The sequence below is a fragment of the Ochotona curzoniae genome, unplaced genomic scaffold (genome assembly GCF_017591425.1).
Source record: "Ochotona curzoniae isolate NIBS_2020 unplaced genomic scaffold, NIBS_Ocur_1.0 scaffold_1852, whole genome shotgun sequence".
NCBI classification, from domain to species: domain Eukaryota; kingdom Metazoa; phylum Chordata; class Mammalia; order Lagomorpha; family Ochotonidae; genus Ochotona; species Ochotona curzoniae.
Genome location: NW_024467087.1, coordinates 49,145,318 through 49,162,498, shown reverse-complemented (window position 1 = coordinate 49,162,498; position 17,181 = coordinate 49,145,318). Strand labels below are relative to the sequence as shown.

General features: G+C 33.9%; 1 protein-coding gene across 1 annotated transcript in view; it reads right to left on the bottom strand.

The window, feature by feature from the left end:
* The window catches only part of POF1B (POF1B actin binding protein), a 79,016-nt gene that overhangs the window by 58,314 nt on the left and 3,521 nt on the right, over nucleotides 1-17,181 (bottom strand). Inside the window, exons 3-4 of the mRNA XM_040999733.1 lie at nucleotides 4,122-4,196; nucleotides 1,955-2,035 (exon numbers count right to left, since the gene is read on the bottom strand). Of these exons, the coding sequence (XP_040855667.1) occupies nucleotides 1,955-2,035; nucleotides 4,122-4,196 (156 nt within the window). The remainder of the gene's footprint in view (nucleotides 1-1,954; nucleotides 2,036-4,121; nucleotides 4,197-17,181) is intronic.

Sequence of the window (17,181 nt, the reverse complement as noted above, 5' to 3'; positions counted from 1 at the left end):
TCTACTATGTTGCATACTTACACACAAGTTCTTAATTTCTTTTCTTTTGCAGCTATATGGGTCATAAGAGTTATGTGTCTGATAATTAAATCACCTCACCATTACTTGATCTTTGTTTACAAATGTTTTGTTCTCAACTCTGCACTGTCCAGTTTTAGTTCCACCCTCTGTCAATTTGTAACAATGGTTTTGTACCAGTTAAGAACTCGAGTTTTAAGAAGTTTGGGACCTAAGTTCATTCATTATTCTACCTATAGTTTTTAGGGAAATTTCTGAAACATAGAAGACAATTGATGAAGATTCATGGAATATTTGACTGAACTGCTGAGGGCTGTTTCCTCATAATCTGGAGGATTGAATTGGCTAAAATGTACAGTTTCTAGCATGAAATGTACATTTAATTAATATTAATTCATTTTCCCATTAATGAAAGTATAATGATTCACCTAAGATAATATACAATTGCTGCCAAAGAGAATTGGAATCTAAATGATTTCATATTTAAAAAAAATCTCTGCATATATCCTAGGTCAAAACATACTAGTTCTCACATTACAGAAAATAATGTGCTATCTAGGATTAACTTTTTGAAAGTCAGGGATCTGAACTATAATACACATCCCAGTATGCATATTTCCCAAGTTTTTGTGTGCAAGAAAGAAAGAGAGATGAAGAAAAGAAAAATGTAAAGTGATTGGCCAAGTGATAGAAGGAGGTATACTCTCCTCTCCTGTTCCTACTTCATCTTTTCTCCTCACATACTTTTCAGATTTGTTCCTTAAAATTTGTTTCTGCTAAAGATGCAGCAGGCAGCTGCTTTATTTGCAATCATATTCTTTTTCAATATTTACACGGATATATGAAAACTCCAGCAAATGCAGTCTCTACCTCCACACCCCCACCTCCATAATCCAAGCTCAGAAACTGTATAAATGGGTTCACATCAACATACATGCACAGCTGGCAGATTCGCTAGCTAAGGAAATGTGAGAACATAATTTTAAACTCAATAAATGCAGAATAAAGAAGGGGAGAGATGATGTCAGAAATCTAATATATCCTCCCAACCCACCTAGATCAGTAGTAAGAATGGCGTCCTAATTTAACCCTTTGCTCTCCACAGCTGATGCAATAATTTATTTTATTATGGCAGGGGGAGAATTGTTCCTTGTACTTTAAAGTAAGTACAGAGCACAGTGAAAAAAAAATGTATTTTCTAATGTGGATCATGTTTTCCCAATTGTAAAACTAATGTTGTGGTAATTTCATGGCATCTCCTGTTTACAGCTAAAGGAGTCATATGGGTGTGTATGTGTGTGTCAAGGAATGCTTATCATTGTGAGAATAAGTTTTCTTAGTTTTCTCTTCAAAGTGAGACAGAGAATTATATCCTAATTTGTGAAACATACAGTTATATAACTTAGTAAGAAATATAATAGTGCAATTTTCTAAAGAGCTCATTTCTGGGCACCAGAGTTCACACATTCATTAGGCAACACCATCATGGAGACACTTTTGAACTTTTGAGTTTTAATTTTCTTCATCCTACCTCCTATCTCAAAGGAAAATCTAAATAGACCAAAGACTCCAACCCATGATGTAATAAGTTGATACACTTTTCATTTGAAGTCTGCGAAAGAACTTTGTCCCTCCTTTCTTTGGTACAAAGTGCATAAGAATCCTTTGTAGCCCAAGGGTGGGGCTAAAGAAATAGAAAGCCTTTTTAATCCAAGAATTGCCAAGCTGTTTGGCACTGTTGTATCTCTGATTTAAAATGTATGTGTGCAAGTCCATCTGGAATTAAAGATGACATGTCTGATACTGATGATTAGATATTCACTTAAGAACTTCAAGAATGTTTAACAATTGAATTTTAAGGCTATGATAACTGATTCACTCTTCTTAAGCTTCTAATGAATTCTATGTTGAGAAAGAAGCGTGTGTGACACATTACCTGCTCAGGATTTTGTACTATGTATCTTCTAATAGTGGTCTGTGGATATGTAGTGACTTTCATTGTTGGAGAATGGAGTTCCTGTGAAGAAATGATAAAAGCTGCATATAATTATAGTTATTTAGTAACTTTAGAGTCATAATTAATAGTAGGGCACAATTTTAAGAGTGAAATTTTAGAGTCATTTGCATGAATAGCTATGTACAATTTTACGACTTAGTTAATCTCAGCCTTAGACATACTGAATCTGAAAGCATATGCTATCTCCTCGGCTCTTTGCTTGGTATTGGTATTCTACTAATTTTATCACAATTTCTAAAACATGTTTGATAAGAGTTTTAAAATATTCATTTTACTATAAATGTCACTGCAACAATAGAAGAAATTATCATTTAATATTTATTAATTAAACTTTGGTTGGAAAGTACATTTTATATTTTAGAAGAGATGAGACACAAAGAAAAATACGTTTATGTGTACTTAAACATTTAGTTTGTTACTGGTCCTATAGAAATGGGGTTCAATGTCTAAGTCAAGCATATCCTTCATGCCACTGTCCTATGGTGTGTCATGTATCTGATCCATGCTGGTCTGTGAACTCCTTGAGAATAGTGATTGGGTCTAATTGAGCTCTGTGCAATATCTGAGCCAATGTTAAGTATATTTTATTCTGATTGTCCCAGCTCTAATTCTCTCTAGTATTAAAGGTCTAAAGACCAGAATTCTCATTCAGTTGTTTCCTCATTGTCTAAGTTCATAGGTTAGCACCTCATCTGGGTGGAGCTGTTTTCTTAAAACAGCAACTTTTTTTTCCCTTAGTCTCTAAATTTCAGTTTCTGTATTCTTTTCTCTTGTAGCCATTAACTTTTTAATATGTTTTTGCTTATAGTTTTCTTTCTGATATTTGATAACTACTTAATTAAACTTTTAAAATATAGCACATAATTATCATTACAAACATCTTTTGGAGCAAAAAATGTCTAGTATCAAGAATAATCACTGAAGTAGGCATTTGATGCCTTGTGACTCTTATATTACTTCTTGTAGTAACTAGGTTTAAGTCTAGGCTCTATGCCCCATTTTTAGCACCCTGTTAGTCTGTAACCTTGCTGGAGTGAGGGTACAGAAAGTGATGGCTTTAGTATCTGTGTTCCTGACACCCATGTGGGAAACTCAGATTTAATTCTTCATTCTTGGTTTCAGCAAGGTGCAGGCCTGGCACTTTGAGGGCATTTTGGGGTGAATTATTAGCACATGGAAGATTTTTCTCTATTTTTTAAAGATTTATTTGAGACTCAAAGTTACAGAACGAAAAGGAGAAAAAAAAGAGAGGTATTTCATCAGCTGGTTCACTTCCCAACTGGCTGCATAGAACATGGCTGAGACTGACAAACTAGGATGGGCAGCTTCACCTAGATCTCCCACAAAGGTGCAGGGGCCCAAACAGTTGGTTCATATTCTGCTGCTTTTCCCATGCTGGAGTAAAAGGGAGCTGGATCAGAAATGAAGCAGCCAGGACATAAACTGACACCCATATGGAAAGCGGGCAGTATCACAGGTGGTGTATTTGCAAGTTATGCCTCAATGCTAGCACCTCTTTTTCCCTGTTCATCTTTCTCCATCTCTTTCAAATAAGATTAAGATATATAATAAATATAAATTTGTTAAAAGAATAATTATAAGTATAAAATTGTTAGTTCAAAAAGTCTAAAAGCCAGATTTTAGCTTGTTTCAAATCATAAATCAATGGGAATGACTAGTTCTGACCATGTAAGTTATTCATTCTGAACGTAACCTTTGAGTCTCTCACAAAACAAAGTTCTCAATCAATCCAACATATAGGTACTTTATTTGTGCTCAATTTGCGGTCTCTTAAAATAACCATACTTACTTGCAGAAACTTGGCTAAAATTAAACTTCACACCAACTAAAAGCAATTAGACTGAATAGGTAATGAAACTCAAAGGTGTGATTCATAACCCTCGTTTCATATTCCTTTATTAGACTGAGCTCATTTCCATATATGGAAATCTCTTTTTTGTTTGTTTTAGTTTCTTGACATTTTGTGAATGTGTAGAGTTTTACGAGAGCCTAAAGATGGCTTACACAAATAAGTAAGGCTTATGTAAAGCTAAATACATACTGAATAATTCATAACTACTTTTACCTGTTCACTATTTTGTGTTATATGTAGTGTGCTTGGGGCACAAGTAGATATTTTCAGAGTTGGAGAATGGAGTTCCTGTTGGGAGAACAGAGGATTCAGAAGTTGTTATTGAGCAATACCATTTGTAAGTCTTAGTTCTTGAGGTTTTATTTATTTTGTTTTTATAATAAGTTTACTTGCTAGAAGGAAGTGATATAGTGCTTTCTTAAATGATGTACGTCTTTCCAAAGAGTATATTATTCAATTGCTTTGTCACTTTTGCAAGTAACCTAATAACAAAAGAATTCCTGAGAGATTTCATATCAACATGTTCTTCTTGTAATGTTTTTATTCCTTTTTATTCCTTTTAAAACATCGTATATGCACATCATTGCTATTTCATAGACTGCAAAATTTCATCAAACAAAAGCATTTTGCTTACATATTCTTTTATACCAGTATATGAAAATACTTCTGAAAATTCAACTACTGCCACTAGATCACATCAAACTAATTCTTAATTGTGCCTTGTCTTATCTGCTTCTGGTTTAATTTCAAAGATCAGGTTCTGCAGTAAAAACACTGAATCATAAAACTGAAAAATATTATTTTTAATAATAGCTTGATTAGATGATCACCATATTGTCTGCATTTGTATGGTTTGCTTTTTTCCTAAATCAGCAAATTGTATAGCTTTACTAGTGTGCTGAGTTCCTCTTTATATCTTAGTGTAAGTTACAATTAATTGAAAACTCTTGGATGTTTTTCAAGAAAAATAAAAATGTATTTTTTTTTGCTTTAGCACATGAGGACTGTTAAAAAGCGGAAACATAAATTTATAAGAGAAACACTGATTATTATAGAATTATAGCTGTATGAAACACAGTATGTGTTCTTAAAACAGAACCATAGCTCATTGCTTTATTGCTTCTGTACAACTTGTAGCATTTCCGTTTTCCTTCACCCCCTTACAAGAATTGCAACACTACTACCCCTTTTCCAGGCCCCCTTTGAATATGTTCCTGGTTTTCTTTCTGGCAGCAAAGGTGACTTGCCCAGACAGTTATAGGGAATTAAGAATTGAAGATCAAATAGGTATGTGTTTTTCAGTTCAGGGAAATGATTATGAGCACAACCATGTGCTACTATATTTAGCATCCAGAACTAAGACAAGGTTAGAAAGACAAAGAGAGAAGTACATTAAAACTGTACAAAAATACAGAAATACATTCTTAATTGAAAACATATATGAAGATGTTCTCTTAGCTATCTTCCTCCATTCATATGACTTGCAAATAAGTAATCACTATTGTTAGCTATATTTTTATAGGAATACTTAAGGTATAAATAATATTTAGAAACTAGATATGCCTGAATTAACTATTTTAATTAATAATATAACATAAAGTTTGCTTAAATTATTTCAGATTTTCATTGTGTTACCAAAAAAAAAAAAATCCTTGTGCAATGTGAATGATTCTCTAACATCCCACAAAGATTTGGGATTGCTTAGGATGTGCACAATTCATTTAATAGGTTCTGCTCAATTGATTTTCCAAATGATTATGACAATTATACATCCAACAGCAATATTTCAAAGTAAGAGTGACTGGAGGTTGCTTTTCTACAAATGTTTGGTCTGTTTAATGCTAATATCATCCTGAGAATACAGTTTGTACACAATGCTGGCACCTGGTAGATGACAGTGCTTGCCTTCATTCTTTATCCAATTAAAATATAATGGCATTAGCAAACGAAACATAATGAACCTTTCTAGCTAACTGCACTAAGTTTCAAAACATAAAACAGTATACTAAGAATTTCCTATGCCAAATATATGTTACACAAATCATCTTACTTAACACCCCAAATATTCCCATAAGGAAATTACTATTACAACTCCTCTTATACAAATAAGTAATGCTATACCAAGATGTGTCAAGTAAGTAGATGAAAACCACAGGTGTTGTAATTTAAACTTGGTATCATCACTTAAGGACTCATGCTCTTCTTCTTACTCACTGTATTCTGTCACATCATATTGCCTCATTGCATTTGCTGTGGAACCGAATTATATGGTTAATTTCTACTAACCCTTATGATAGGAAACTAGATACTTGTCTTTTTATTATTTATTATGAAAAGCCATTTGGGAAGGCCTGAAAATGGGAGTCCCACCCAAAAGTGCTCTTGTGAGAAAACGGTCCTGCTTAAACAATTTAAGCTACAAATTCAACAGTGGTTTGCACAGTACATGATATATTTAGAGAGTATAGTCAGAAGCCTCTGAACTCAATAATGCACTGACATTTTTGCTTAATACTTATATTATCCAAACCCTTCACTTTTTCAAAAAGAAGCTCCTTTATCTGATAAAATATTCATCACATTATTGAGTCATTTATTCATATAGCTCAGAGATACTAAATACATAAACATTACCTTGTCTGCAACTTCTTTTAGGTACTACAGGCCTGGTAAAAAATGAATTTTGTTTGTGATTATGTGGACTCAAGTCTGGTATCAAATTCAGGACTTTTTCCCTCAATGCTTCCTGAAGCCATAATTTTTCAGGTTTAAGAAACTAGTAACAGCTCTCTTCTTTCTTTTTCTTTTTTTTCCCCTTCTTTTTATGAAGTACATATGGCATTACCAATTTTTAAGATCAGAGTGGATTAAAATCAGTCTGCTTTTTGAGATAATTTCACTACATCATTTGAGATAATTGTCCATATTTTACTTAGCACACGCTAAATCAGAGCTGGGAAACTGGTTTCCTAGGGAATTCACTATTCACAAAATGTATCTTCCAACTGTCTGCTAAAATAACTATGTGTTTCACAGATAAGTCAAATGAAGTGCAAATGTTCCAAATTTCTCAGTTATTAACTTTAGTGGAAATGGTTTTGTGTAGCTCAGTGTATCTGTGAAAAGAAGGGAGCATAAGTGCTGGTCTTTGGTGTAGTAGTTAAGATGATGCTTCGGACCCTTGCATCCCAAGCACCCTTGCATCCAATCCAGGGTTCCTGGATTGGAGTCTTATTTTCTTCTCCCTTCCAGTTTGCTCATAATGTAATCCAAGGAGGCAGCAAATGATGTCTCAAGTATCTGGTTTCCTGCTACCCACACAGGTATCCTGGCTTCATCCTGACATAGCCTCTGCCCATTCAGGAATGAGGGAAATGGACCGTTTGGAGAAATGAGCCACCAAATGAACTGTCTTTGTTTCCTTGTTAACTCTCTAACTCTTGTCCTTTCAAATAAATAAAATAAAAAGATAAAATAGTTTTTTTTTTAAAAAGGGAAAGTAGAAACTGGAACAAGTTTTAATTATAAGGAAAATCTGGATGTACTCTGAATTCTAGGACTATTTCAAGGAAAGACTGAAAATAGGAATGGAAACAACTTTGATCTATACCATTCTGATTATGAAATCTTATAATGGAAAAAATATAGCAAAGGTAATCAGGCAATATTTGCTGAAATAGAGGCCACTGAACTTATCTGGACAATAAGACGCTGAACTTTATGCTAGGCAGGTGTTTGCAAGCAATGAATCTCAACTGAACTTGAACTATGGTTATGCAACAAGGTGGAGGAATCCACCATGGGGGGAGGGGTATGGGAGGGGTGGGGGGGATCCCCAGCGCCTATAAAACTGTACTACATAATATAATGTAAGCAACAATAAAAAAAAAAAAAGAAAGATAACCTGTTTAACATGAAAACACTTTAGCATAAAAGTTTACTTGAAGGAGGAAGCTAATGTGGTGAAAATATTAGGAGCTGGTTTTTGATTATATTGTTGTTTAAAGATTCACTTATTTGAAAGGCAAGGTGTCAGAATGAGAAAGAGATAGGCAGAAAGAGGCAGACAGAAATCTTCTATCTGCTGAATCACTTCTCAGATGGCTAGAAGGGTTATGACTGGGTCAGGCTGAATGAAGCTAGGAGCTAGGAACTCTATCTGGGTAATAAATGAGCAAGAGTTTTGAAAAATGATGCTATCCATAAATATGAGATATTATTTTCACTGCATTAATTATATAGGTTATGTTGTCCACTACTCATTCTTTAATGGTATTGAGAGATATAGAAAGGATGCATAGAACATAAAGTCTTCTCACCATTATTATGAGCATGCAATGGGTAAAACACGTGATTAAAATAAGAATAAAGTAGACTACCCACGAGCTGTAAAGAATTTACTTCGGGAATTATAGATGTTAAGAAATAACTAAGGATAATCAGAAATTTGAACACAGACTCACATTTGAGAAAAAATATCTCGAAAAACTGCTCTCATTTCAGCATATCTCGATTTGTAAGTCTTGGTGAAAGAAGAAATTTAAGTGTTAGAGCAACATAAGTGAAAGACATAGCTGAGAAAAATTGTGGGCTATATTTAGAAAAACAATAGTTTACACTTCAACTATAATATGGCACACTGGACCTTAACCACTTGCGCCACCACGCCGGGCCCAACATGGGACACTGGAAGGGAAGTTCTATGAAGTCCAGATCACAAGAGGAAGGGGGACTTTGAAAGTTGTACTAAGACTTTTCAGCCCTGTCATTAAAGGCGTTTGTGTGTGAGGGTTGGGGGGAGGCGGTGAGGCAGAGGTGTATATAAGAGATGGCTGTAGGAAATTTAAGTCACTATTCTACAGAACATATTTTATATGTTTAACTAGGTTTCTGAAGATTTTAAAACAATTTTTTTGTAGCAACTCGTACAACTGAGATGAAAACAGTGCTAGAAGAGAAATCAGCAAATGCTGAACTTTTCCCCTCTAGGGTTCTAATTGTATCTTTTGGTGTGTGGATGTCTTCTGGACAGCGGTAGTATTTTTTATTGAGAGAATTTTTGGAACATACGTGATTTACTAAGTCAATTTATAGGGTCAATGAATGGAATTCAATACATAAGAGCTCTTTATCTAGACAGAATTTCAACAATAGGGAATGTGGAGGGACTAGATGTATAAACAGACTACTGAGTTATTTTGAGATAGCTTGATTTATGAAATTAACACAAGAGCCCAGAGAAATTATATGATGACAGGATAGCTATCCTTTTGATCACATTTGTTCTGATAAATAATGATAAATATTTGTCCATGGGAAAAGTATATAATCCAAATATAACCAAATTAAAGTCAGATGCTTAATGAGACCTAAGAACTATGATAGAAATTGAATTACTAAATAGCTTGCTAAGGTTTATTGCATGTGTTGTTCTTGTCCACTCTTTTATTTTCCTGTTCACCATTTTGAACAGGCATAGAAAAATGGAAATCACAAACAATCCAAGTTAATTCATGTATCTTTATTAGAGTCCTTGTTAGCGATATTGAGGCATTTTTGGGTATTAATAATCACATAAACTGAGGAGAAACAGAAAGGAAGGCAGTAGGCAAGGAAGGAGGATGAGAAAGAAGGGGGGGAGAGAAGCTTACACATAATTTTTAATTTTATTCATTCTCAAAACATTTATTTGGATTGATCTGTGAATTTTGTTTAAAAGAATAACTCCAAATAGTGCAGAGATTGTTGTGGTGTGAATTTAGTGCCACTGAAATAATATTTAGACTTGTAAGCACCTGTGCCATGTTAAAGTTAATGTAAATTGATACTAGCTATAAAAAGAGGCTTGTTAAGTACAGAAGTGGGAGTGGAGAATGACATTAGAAGTTAAGAAGACTCAAGGTTGAGACAATTCTGATCATTTGCACGTAGATTTTCAGGGATGAGTAGGATTTTAAGAGGTATGAGAAAAGAATGGATATTGCCAGAGCAAGTAATGGAATGAACAAAGCCTTGGTGTGGAGGGAGAAAAAATGTTCAGTTTATTCAAGAAAGAGAGAGCAGAACAATGTGTCAGAAAAACAAGTAGAGAAGGAATTGGGCGGGAGATTGAGTGTAAAAGTATGATAGAATTCTAGGGACATGCTTTAACACACTCAAACTGAGGAGTTTAAACCTAAGTTTGGACCTCATTATAAACTGCAAATTAAATGTCATTTTTCATTGCTATCATAAATTTTAGTTGCTTTTATTTTTCATAATATTTCCAGTCATTTTCTCTTAAATTACACATGACTGTTTAAACTAATAGCCTAGTCAGGATCTGGCTGTTTTAACTATTCAAGGAGTGAACCAGCAGTTGGAAGACAACTCTTTCTAAAATGTTGAAAGTCAAGGAGCATATCATAAGGTAAAATTCAGATACAAAGGAAAATTGGAGTGATTTTAGAGAAAAGAAGCCATGGGATGTAAAATCCAAATGAGATGAATTTTGGATCATGGGAAAACACTTTAAAAGAAATAAGTAACTGATAAATTTGCACAAGGAGCTTAGTTGAGTGTTGTATCACTACCTGCTTGAGAAAAGCCTGGAACATAAATATGAGCCAATATGTTTCAAATGAATTTGATAGAGAAGGATATTAATTACTAAACAGCAAAATACAATGAGAATTTAAACACTTTGAAAGGACAACAAAAAATAGATGTCAGCTGATTTAGTGGGTCAAGACAAGAAATGTTTCAAAGGCATGAGCTTGAATATTAGTTGCAGTCAGTATAGGAGAAGCAAATTTAGTGGTTTCCAATATTGTGACGATGGAAGCCATGTTAATGGAACAAACATGCCATAAATATGAGTTTGGTGACAAATTCTCTCTCAAAGAAGTGCAGTTACATAGATTTATATAAATGTGGAGCAGGAAGTAAAGTGTTTAGGTACATGGGTAGAGGACAGGATGTAAATGAGTTAGTTTAGAAACCACTGAGGGAACTGAAATTTAATAGGAGACAGTGTTAGGAAAGAAATAGTGGTCAAAAATATCAACAGCTATGGAGGTATTTTACTTTTGAAAATCAAGAATTAAAAGTGGATCTTCACGTTTTTGTCAGCACTTGGGAACTTTTGCATATTGTTAGTGAGAATGTAAGTTAATAAAACCGTTAACAAAAATGAGTGTAATGATGTCTTGAAAAATTAAGAATGTATCTACCATGTGACCTACAACTTCCACTCTTGAGAGAAAGGGCAGTAATAAGAAGGGTGTGTGAAATACTGCCTTATTATGCTTCCAGATCATACATTGAATATTCACCCTAAATCTTGCATTTTATGGATATTATCTTATTTATAAACTACTTTAAAATATTTCAGTCCAGATAATGCACTTAAGTTAGGTTTGTTTTGTAGCATTTGCAGCTAAGGGGTTAATAATTAACATCAGGGGAGTCTTAGTCAAATTTCAGATTCTGAATTGTTTATTCTCTGAAATAGTTTAATAGAGAATTTATAAGAATGGAATCTAAACATTTTTTCACAAAATAAATCCATCTAGAGGTTACTATGATCAAATTTCAACTATCACTATCTAAATTGGCACCAAAATATTAACTACTTAGCATAAGGTACACAAGAAGTAATTGTACTGTGATGAAGAGGATGTTCAACAAATGTTACCTGTAAGAATTGAGTATTCACTACCTCCCTTACAAAAACAAAGTGTAATTACTAACACTGGGGAAAACGCCCTTATATACAATAGTTCTGACTTTGGAATATTGTTATATCTACTTTGGATTATGATTGGATTATGCATTGCATGTATTACATGGCATGGCAGTGTAAACTTAATCAACCTTTTAAAATAATCTTATATGACTATTTTTGAGACATAATGGCTAAGGAGTTCCTTTATATATGTAGCAGAATTAGTTCTGAGGCATTACTTTTACTGTAACATATCAACTGGTAGATTGTGGAAGAGAAATGACCTCTACCAAATCAGTTTAGATCATTTCTAATCAGGGGCTATGCATATTTGACTAAGGCTTAATACAGTTGCTAATAATACAACAAAAACTTGCTTAATTTCTGATATTCCAATGTTTGCTAGCTTTCTTTGTAGATTTCATATTAATCTCATTTATCGTATCTTATCAATGATGTGGTAGATTGTCTTAGTGACCTCCAAACTTTACTATTCATCTTGAGCAACAATCACTCTGTCATGAGCCAGAATATACTTCTCTCTCACTGAATTTGTATTTGACTTTATGACTTGGTTAACAAAGTATTTGATTTCACTTGCTCTCTGCTGATTCTACCACTATCATACGAAGTATATGCTTAACCCACTCTGTTGGTCATAGAAGGGAAAGACATATATGTGAGTTCAGCTGAGTTGAATTGAGCTCTAGCAGATTCATATACATGTATGCTATTATAATAAATGACTTGTTTTAAAACAAACAAATGACTGGTAGGAAACTTATTATCCAACACTGGAGCATTATATATTTTGATTGAAAACAGTAATATTTCTGAGGAAAGCGCAAAAAGAGGATTTTGAACAATGAAAATTATGCTTTCTTTGTAAGTGACAATGTGTTAAAAGCATGAAATGTTCATTTACTTCATTTGTTTATATCCTAGCCTATGTCTCAAGGGATTTTAGGTAATTCATAATGGGAGCACATGAAATAAAATGATCCTGAAATATAATCAGTAAGTTTTCAGAAACTGTAATGTAAGAAGACTGCTATGTTTAGACCACAAGTGTATGAGTATAATATAGCATATTGGTTATGGACATATATGTACAATCAGGTTTCTGAATTTAAAACCTAGTTCTACCATATGTCACTTATATGAACTTGAGTAACTTACATAACATCTCTGTGCCTCAGTTATCTTATTTTTATGAATGATAATTATACTGAATTTATTTAGTAATATTCAAAGTCAATTCATTGGGTAAAGGAAATAAGGAGGCTGTTCCAGAAAAGATAAGAAATCCATATACTATGTGATAATAAGAAAGGACAAAGCATTTTGAATGGGAAGGTTATGTTTCATGCTTTTTCCTTCTAATCAAATAAATGCTCTCTGAGAAAGTGGGATTTGGGGAAATATACATAGGAAGAAGAATAGATAGAGGCACACACACACATAAGTCCAACATTCAACTGTTCTCTTAAAGATTTATGGATTCAGTTCTCCTAATGAAATTGCCACTATGTACCTAAACCCTGAGCAACTGTGACTTCATTTCTTTCCAGTCCTGTTTGCTGATCATACTGGATCATGTCAACTGGCAGTACATTTTACCATTGTAAATCTCTTTGAAGGTGTTGACTCCAGAGTCATGTCTATACAGATGAGGGTCTTAAGTGTATAAGAACCTCATTGTCCGGTAGAACTCTGCACTATAGTGGACATATTCTATATTTGTACTGTTCAATATAGTAATCGCTAACTGTACCCCCTTAGAATAAAGTTAATGTGACAGAAAATTTGAATAAATTTCATTTTAATTGATCTAAATCCAAATATAAGTAGCCACACATGGGGCTAGTGATAACCTTGTAGAAATGCATTCTGGAAGAAATATTAGGTAGGAGGTAGATGGATAAACCTCAAGTGTGATTTAATGCATTGTGTCACTTTATAGTTTTTTTTTTAAAAGACAACAGCAACTGAAGGACAGCATTTGAAATAATGAGGTTCAACTTGAAAAGCTAAGAACATGAGAACTTCCAAATTCATCCTTCTAAAGGTTATTTATGCCAGTTAAAATTAGAAATATATTCCTTCTGTTCCCATGTTCTGACCATATGCCATACGTTTTAGAAAATCGCCTTATGAATTTCTTCTTTAGTCTTTCATAGCTAAGTAGAGTCCTAATAAATCTTTCAAGCATGGTTGCTTGCCTAATCTTTCCATGTCAAAGGAACTCTCACTGTATAGTCTGTTAATTTAGTTTAGTATCTTGTCTCTGCAGCAAAGGGCTGTCATGGATTGAATTTTCAGAAATCAATAATACAAATAAAGGAAGGAAAATTATTGAATGCTAACTCTCTGTCTGACATTTTGCTGGACACCTTCACAAGTTACCACTTCTTCCTGAAGGGAGATATTATTTTCCTTTATGTGAAAGTGAAGAAACTGAGGTCCTGAGAAAGCAAGTGATTTGTTTGAGTAAGGCAGCCTTTGAAATTTAATGTGAGAGGCAATATACTATGTGTTTTCCACCACATATTATCATAAACAAATTAGGTGTTATTGTTGTCCTACTTTACACACGAGGCAATTGGAGAGTCCCTGAACTGGAACTACATACAACTAACAGTCTCTGAGCTAGGAATTAAAACCCAAGATGATTAAAACAGAGGCTTACATTCCTAGGCACCAAAACTATGTAGCTTCATTATTCTGTTCTGCCAAAGTGCACCTCATCACTGCACATTAATTATTTGTGGCTCTCTCTAAGACATTCTGCATAGACCCATTTGCATGAACATTTTCACCACACCGTGTTCTCTGAGTGCTATTTAGACTGCCAAATCTAAACCCTTTCCATCAATTTCAAGTGATTTTCATTTTCCTGTCGATACTCTGATCAAAGAGCTCAAGAACATGTGCAATAGATACAAGAAAGACTGATAGGAATGAGAATTAAGCAACAAAGAAATTGCATCCATGAGTATAGGAATGTGTTGGCTAAACAGTTGAAAATTTGTTGAAATGAGCATGGAACTCTTTCATGTTGTTTAATTTTGAATTGTAAAACTTCACGTAAAAACTAATACATAGTATGATGTTTTAAGGAAAACAGGAGGAGTCTTGTAGATGCTCCTACAAGTACCAATGCCTATAAGAATCATTGAAAGCAATATATTGGGAACAGTTGGAAAGTTTGGTTAAGAAGGGAGTCTTTTGAAAAACCATTTGACATTTATTCTGAAAGAATTTGCTAAGACAAAGTACTATTTGAATAAAATCCCTGAGTAGTATGGAAACTGCTCTGGTTACATAGTTAAACACTTGCCTTAGGTTAGCATTGACATGTTATTCTGAACTTTATACAGCAAGTAACATGCAAATTGTATTGATCCATCTTTAGTTCTTCTTTAGATGAAAGAAACACTTCCTTTATTTAGGAGAAAAACCAGTGATTCATTTATTCAGTTGCTATGTAAAAAAAGTAATAGAATGCACTAGCAACAGAGCACTTCTCTCCTCCTTAGCCTTGATCCCTCATTTCAGAGGCTCAGTGTTTTTTATTTTCATTTTTGAAGGGAACTATGAGACAGAGAGGAAATAAAACATGCAGCCCCTTAACGGTATATTTTTCTCTGGTTTTAAATCTATAAACAGGTGCAAGCTATTGGTACAGCAATTAAGCCACCACCTGGGACATAAGAACCCATATCCAGGTTTCTGGGTTCCAGTCCTGGCTTTGTTTTTGATTCTAACCTGATTTGAATTTCAGGCTCTAGGCTTCCACCTGTTGCCGTCTATGCTAATGTGAGCATTTGGAGATTGAACCAACAGATGTAAGATTCCCATCTCTCCCTTTCTTTCAAATAAAATGAAAATGATAAATTTGTTTAGGGCCCCATGTGAACGACCCATCCCTTTAAATAAAGAAACCAAATTTGCATATAAGACACTTTAAAAAGTTGTTGGGAAACAAAATTAAAAGAAAAATTGTTTTGGTGCAAAACAATCGAAATCCAGGCACATAAGATTGCTTCAAACTATACATGGATCTCAGTTTTTTCACCAAGATAAAATTACTTCTGAAATTCCGTCTTCCCATAAGCTTCTTGAAGTTCTCATATTATTCCATTGAAGTAAAAAAGGATCTCTATTGTGTTAGCTCTTGGTATGAAAATAAATGGCCTAAAATATTTATTTAGAAAGGTTTGACCTTTCAAATGGAGTTTAAGAGCATGGAATTTCACCCAGCTGTTTTTACCAGAAATTGTCAAAAAAAAAAAAAAAAAGAGAGAGAGAGAGATTTAGACCTGTTCAGTTGAAAGTTATCCTCTCTTCCCATTGTCCTCTCATCTCTCTCTGGAACACGTGCAGAGATTCATGTGTGCCTGCATATTTAGTCATACACACACAGACACACAATGACAGCTTGTGCATTCCATTGACTGAAAATAGGTCCAGCAATTTATTATACCTTCCTTATATGATTGCTGTGAGCATTTTCATCCAGCAATTACATGCATTCACAATTTCTATAGTTTCATTTGGTTGTAAGCACAAAAAGGATGACGGAAGCTGAAAATGAAGGCCCCCTTATCCTATGACCTCATTCTTTTTTCAAGGCAAACCACTTCCCTGAATGTTCACCCAAGTGACTACGCCCTTGAACAACAACTTTTCATAGTAAAATACCCCTCCCTATAGAAGAGGAAGATTTTCTGGAGGGGAAAGAAATGTTGGCACAGTAGGGGATCTATCCACAATCTTTTCAAGCAAAGAAAAAGGAAAAAAAATAGTGTCAACAAAGATAAGCGCCAACTGAATAATTATTGAGAGCAGACACCATAATTTAGTGTTAGATTTGGTTGAAATTTTCAAATTCAAAAGAATAAAAACCCTTGTAAGATGCAAATTAAGAGATGCCCTCTTGCACAAATCTTGTTTATTCTTAAAATGCTGAATATCACAACAAAAATATTCTTTAAAAAATGAAGTACAGACAGACATATGGGACACCTACAGGCTAGGTTCTGTTTGTCCTAGAGCAGAGAACCAAACAGTATTTATCTGGAAACCTGCAAAATAGATTCCTACAAAATAGAAACTTGATAAACAGCTCAACAGATGACTAGTATTAAAAATATTTTATTTAACCCATCCCTCTCTCTCACTCTTTCTCTCTCTCTCTCTCTTTTACACACACACAAATATGCTCTTTCCTTTCACAACAGAGCACTTCTGTATACCTGCAAAACTTCAAGAAAATCAAAACGAATTAAAGGGAAAAAGTAGAAATCTAATGAGTAATTCACAGAAGTTTGTTCCTTTACGTCAGTATTTCATTTAGTGATAGTAAGTTAATGTTTAAGCCTTATTAAAGCCTGAGCTGTAAGATTTTGTTTTGTTTTCTTCTATTTCTGGCAGTTTCTGGAACTCCATTTATTTTCAAGTCTGCATATAGTTCTTAAAATGTCATCTGTAACTTTAATTATACCCGTGTTTGGTTTTACTTGCTTATATAGTCAAACCCAGTGATTTTAATTCTATCATCAGTTT